The sequence below is a fragment of the Bombina bombina genome, chromosome 2, assembly GCF_027579735.1.
Source record: "Bombina bombina isolate aBomBom1 chromosome 2, aBomBom1.pri, whole genome shotgun sequence".
NCBI lineage: Eukaryota > Metazoa > Chordata > Amphibia > Anura > Bombinatoridae > Bombina > Bombina bombina.
In genome coordinates this window covers 188,449,866-188,455,865 of record NC_069500.1, presented here as the reverse complement: position 1 = coordinate 188,455,865, position 6,000 = coordinate 188,449,866, and the positions used below count along the sequence as shown (strand labels likewise).

At 37.7% G+C, this 6,000-nt stretch overlaps 1 protein-coding gene across 2 annotated transcripts in view; it reads left to right on the top strand.

Annotated features, from left to right (window-relative positions):
- The first annotated feature begins 1,581 nt into the window (after positions 1 to 1,581).
- SV2C (synaptic vesicle glycoprotein 2C) overlaps positions 1,582 to 6,000 on the top strand; it is a 370,967-nt gene continuing 366,548 nt past the window's right edge. For both annotated transcript variants that reach the window (XM_053701385.1, XM_053701387.1), the window contains exon 1: positions 1,582 to 2,146. In XM_053701385.1, coding sequence (XP_053557360.1) covers positions 1,582 to 2,146 — 565 coding nt within the window. The remainder of the gene's footprint in view (positions 2,147 to 6,000) is intronic.

Here is a 6,000-nt window from a genome sequence, read left to right as displayed (position 1 = left end):
CACTATGTAATTTTTACCAATTGTTTCTTACCACCACAAAATTAGCTAAATAAATATATATAAAGGTAAAGTCCTGTTTAGGAGCGGAAAAGCATTGAGTTGATGAAGATTATTGTTGTGGATACAATGTAAAATTAACTTTGTCTAATTTTAAAAAGATGCATGGTGTTTTACGATTTTACATTTCATGCTGCAAATTTCACGCATTAAGGGAAAAATTATTGAAAATAATTAAAAAAAATATTTCATTTTGAATATTACCTCTGTGTATAGTCTTGAAGTATTGTTAATATTAAGACTGTTCAGTTTATACAGCGAAATTTTGCTAGGAATGCTTCACAATAAAGTATACGCCTGTGATTTTTTAAATACTGTAAAATATTCTAAAATATATACATACCAAGCTATGTATCTAATATCTAAGTATAGTTAGTTTGAGGTGTTGGACTGAGAAAGGTGCAGAATATGTATTGATGATAGAATATATACATAGAAAAAATACAAAGTCTAATATAATTTATAAAAGATATACAAAAGATGATCCTAATATTTTAACGTTACACAGAAACTTTCAAAGCAAAAGCAAAATTTGTAAAATCACAATCCTAAAAAACACTGTTGTAAACAGAATCTAAATGCATTAAACTACAAAATAGAAAGTGCAAAGCTTAAATGTAATAAAATGTAAAGTACAAAATCTGAAGTCTAATGTAATACAAATACATATTACAAAGTGTATATATACAATATTTTATGTCATGCAGTGCTATATTGCATTGGACTTGTCTCAACTCTCACATCCAGAAATGCAGGGAATGCCCCTTATACAAGTATAGCAAAACTTGCCTTTCTAGAAAATTATGAGCGATCTTGCAGTGGTGGAGGATCATTTTAGATCATCTCATCTGAGAATATAGTTTTAGATCATTGGCCCCTTAAAGGGAAATCAACCCACAAAAAAAAGTTTCCAAATTACTTATATTATGAAATGTGCTTTGTTCTCATGATATTCTTTGTTGAAGAGGTATCTGGAGTACTACATGGCAGGAAATAGTGCTGCCATCCAGTGCTCTTGCAAGTGAATAACATGCTTGCAAAACTGCTGCCATATAGTGCTCCAAAGTGATCCTTGCTTTTCAACAAAAGATACAAGAGAACGAAAAAAATAGAAGAAAATTAGAAAGTTGTTCAAAACCACATGCTCTATCTGAATCATGAAAAAAAAATTGGGTTTCATAGGCCTTTAATAATTTAGATTTTATAAAGACCCATTAATCTTTGAACACTGTCATTTATCTCACCATGAAATATTATATTAATAACTAAACAGTTTATATGTGAATGTTGATATAATATGAAAACATAATGTATCATATTCCCTGTTAATCACTCCTGCTTTTTAATCAGTTGCTTATCATCTTTGTTAAAATTAATTGCAGTACCTGTTTGTTTAACTATCTTTCTTTTTTTTTTGCAGATGCATAATTAACTTTGTGCTTCCTCTTCTGTGGCCTTGATATCTTTCTTTATAACTAATCACCAAAGGAATTGTTTCACAAGGACATTTTGAATTTTTCCAATATGGAAGACTCTTACAGAGATAGGACTTCATTAGTGAAAGGAGCTAAAGACATTGCCAAGGAAGTGAAGAGGCATGCTGGGAAAAACAGAACCGTAGAAGTAGAGGCAGATGGATATGCTCCAAGATCCCATAATGAGTACTATAATGAAGAAGAAGATAAATATTATGCACATGGAAAATATAATGATGAAGCTAATGAAGATGAAGGATCTAGTGAAGCAACAGAAGGTCATGATGAAGATGATGAAATTTATGAGGGAGAATATCAAGGCATACCTGGCATGGGGCAAGGTAAAGATGGTATGGCCTTAGGTCAACCAATACCCGATGAGTATAAAGATCGGCATGAGCTAGAAAGCGAGAGGAAAGCTGATGAAGAAGAACTGGCGCAACAATATGAGCTCATTATTCAAGAATGTGGACATGGTCGATTTCAGTGGACTCTGTTCTTTGTACTTGGAATGGCATTAATGGCTGATGGAGTAGAAGTGTTTGTAGTTGGATTTGTGTTGCCCAGTGCTGAGACAGACATGTGCATACCTAATTCTGGCTCTGGATGGCTTGGTAAGTCTACTAGATATTGTATAAATTAAAAGCCTTACCATAAGTTAATAAACATATGATATTAAAAGAACATTGTACTTAAAATCTGTCTATCCTGTACACAAAAGAGCAGCCGTGTTAAACATGTTCAAAATGTTTTATCCATGAATATGTATTTTATAAGGGACAATGTACACAGACAAGCTGCAGATAAGAATTAATTACATTTAAAGCTGGTGCAGGATCACCATTTACAAAGGGTTGGTTTTTTTTTCCATACATCACCATTGGGAAGATGATTTGTTCTAATGTCTTTTGCTTGTATAGCCTTACTGTAGCCATTACTGCAGTACTGACATTTTTATTATAGCTGGAGGTTTTCAACAGGAAAGCCAGCTATTTCACATGATGAAATAAAGGTAAATGAGCTATGTTGTATACAATTTAATGCACTCCAGCAGGGAAAATGGATAATTTGGAACAAGCTAAAGGGGAGAAAATGTTACAGTACACTGTCCCTTTAATTCTGAAGTGAAAATGTGTTTTTTACATCTATAAGTAATATAGCATTACTATAGTTTACAAATATAGGCCACATGGTGAAAAACAGTTTTTTTGTTTATAGGTCATTTAGTGAGTACTATAATTATTTTTACTATTTTAATTTGTTAAGAAATGTTTGTATATCATGCACATTTTTGTAAACCTTTGTAATATATTCAGTAACTGCCGAGAAACCCTGACTTACTGGGTAAATACTTGAATTACTAGACAGCATGAAATGAGAATTCCATGTGAAATAGTACATATTGTTATATTTGTAATTATTTGTTCTAATTATTTCTAGGCATGCTAATGCCCAAATCATCTGAAAGAAAACATAAACACAGAATGAGATAATGAAAGTAATAACGCATTCCAAAGTGCTCTAATTGATAACACACAATAGATTAGAACAATATTATCCCTCTGGTAGCCTGAAATGTTTAAATAGTAAATGCGTATAAAATATATTCCATACAATCAAGTGTTTCCAAAATCGTTATGTACTTAACATTTATCTTTTATTAAGGGGGTAATCAGACCTCCTAGCTGTCCCTATTTAAGAGGGACAGTCCCTAAATCTGTCCTTTTTATTTGCAGCCCCACCCATATATGCACATAAACCACCCAGACACAACCAGAGACTGCCCAGACACACAAACAATTCCACCCACAAACCACTACAACCACAACCCCTCCCAACACTGGCCAACAAAACAGCAACTGACCCCTCTCAACCTCCTGAGTCCCCAGTACCCAGCCACAAGTGTAGGGAGGTATAGGATTGCACGGTTATTGTGTGGTTGTGCATACTATTCCTTTACATGGCATTTTATAATTATACATTTCATGCTGCAAATTTCACTCATTACGTGAAAAATGATTGAAAATATAAAAAAATATTTATATCATTTTAAATTATACCTCTGTGTAGTTTTGAAGTATTGTTATTGTTAATATTTAGAATGTGCAGTTTATAACAGCATCATTTTTCTAGGAATGTTTCACAAGAAAATATGTGCCTGTGATTCTTTAAATACTGTAAAATAGTCTAAAATATATACATAGCAATCCATGTATCTAATATCTATAGAATTATCACCACAGGCTTTAGTTGAGTTCAGATATGTTGGCACTGCACAGACCCAGCGTTATATCATAAACTAGCTGCTACAAAGCATTGTTTAAAATGTCTCCATTAGCCATTTATAATACTAAGGTCAGCTCCATGTGCATGCATGCCAAGCACTGATTGTTACGTTTGCTCAGTGCACTGTGCCTGCAGTATACCTGCCAATCAGTCCCCATGCATGCGCACATGGTACTGATTAAATGTTAATGTTGCACTGTACAGCTCCAACTGACCCATCTCCCTCTATATTTCACACCTATAATCTTAGGGATAAGGTTTTGATTTCAGTTAAAGGGACACTGAACCTACATTTTTTTCTTTTGTGATTCAGATAGAGCATGCAATTTTAAGCAACTTTCTAATTTACTCCTATTATCAATTTTTCTTTAATTTAGAAGAAAACTCAATTTTATTCAACTTGAGTTTACTCAGATATACTGTAGATTCCCATTCTTCTTTCCTAGATAATTATAGATTTTATTTTAAAAAAAATGAACTGAAATCACAAAAAAGGGCTTTATTTAATAAACACATATTCAGCTTTGGAATAAGCGGCCTACAACCACTGCTTCCTACTCTTGCCACCAAGAAGTGACATAAAGGGACGCTCAAGTCAAAATCAAACTTTCATGCTTCAGATAGAGTATGCAGTTTTAAGAGACTTTCTATTTTACTTCCATTATTAAATTGTGCACAGTCTTATCATATGCAAACAGGAAACTACTGAGCATGTGCAATAGTTCACAGTGCATGGGTATATGAGTCTGTGAATGGCTGCTGGCACATGATGAAGTAATAATGCAAATGTATAAAAATCTACTCCTTATTCAAAATAGCATTGTCCTTTTATTAAGCACTTGTTCATTATGCAATTCTATTGTATGTAATGGTATTTTAAATAATACTTAATTGGCTGTTTTGTCCAGGATGATTGACAAGCATTGCTCTTGCACAACTGGATGTGCATGAGCAGGATTCATAGCTTCACAAGCAAGTAATTTCAGAATTCCAAACTAATTAAAATATTTTAGTTACTAGTCCTAAAGCCCGTTCACACGGGCCATTTTTTGCAGTACAGCGGTCCCACGCCTTGCGCTCTCTCCCTCCCCCTCTCTTTTGCTCTCTCTCTCTCCCCCCTCTCTTTTGCGCTCTCCCCCTCTCTTTTGAGCTCTCTCTCTCCCCACTCTCTTTTGCGCTCTCTCTCTCCCCCCTCTCTTTTGCGCTCTCTCTCTCCCCCTCTCTTTTGTGCTCTCTCTCCCCCTCTCTTTTGCACTCTCTCTCTCCCCCTCTCTTTTACGCTCTCTCTCCCCCCTCTTTTGCACTCTCTCCCCCCTCTTTTGCGCTCTCTCTCCCCCCTCTCTTTTGCGCTCTCCCACTCTCTTTTGCTCTCTCTATCTCCCCTATCTTTTGCTCTCTCTCTCTCCCCCTCTTTTTTGCTCTCTCTCTCCCCTCTCTTTTGCTCTCTCTCCCCTCTCTTTTGCTCTCTCTCCCCTTCTCTATTGCTCTCTCTCCCCCTCTCTTTTGCTCTCTCTCCCCTCTCTTTTGCTCTCTCTCCCATCTCTCTCTCTCTCTCTCTCTCTCTCCCCCTCTCTCTCTTCCCCCTCTCCCTCTCTCTCCCCCCTCTCTCTCTTTCCCCCTCTCTCTCTCCCCCCCTCTCTCTCCCCACCTCTCTCTCTCCCCTCTCTCTCTCCCCCCCCTCTCTCCCCCCTCTCTCTGGATCTCCCCCCCTCTCTCTCGATATCCCCCCCTCTCTCCCCCCTCTCTCTCTCCCCCCTCTCTCTCCCCCACTCTCTCCCCCTCTCTCTCTCCCCCCTCTCTCTCTCCCCTCTCTCTCTCTCTCTCTCCCGCCTCTCTCTCTCTCCCTCTCTCTCCCCTCTCTCTCTCCCCCACTCTCTCTCCCCCTCTTTCTCTCCTCCCTCCCCTTTCTCTCTCCCCCCTTTCTCCCCCTCCCCCCCTTTTTCTCCCCCCTCTCTCTCCCCCCTCTCTCCCCCTCTATCTCCCCCCTCTCTCTCTCTCCCCCTCTCTCTCTCGCCCCCTCTCTCCTTTTGTTCTCTATCCCCCTTTTCTTTTGCTCTCTCTCTTCCCCTCTCTTTTGCTCTCTCTCTTTCCCCCTCTTATTTTCTCTCTCCCCCTCTATTTTGCTCTCTCTCCCCCTCTCTTGCTCTTTCCCCTCTCTTATCCTATCTTTAGCTCTCTCCCA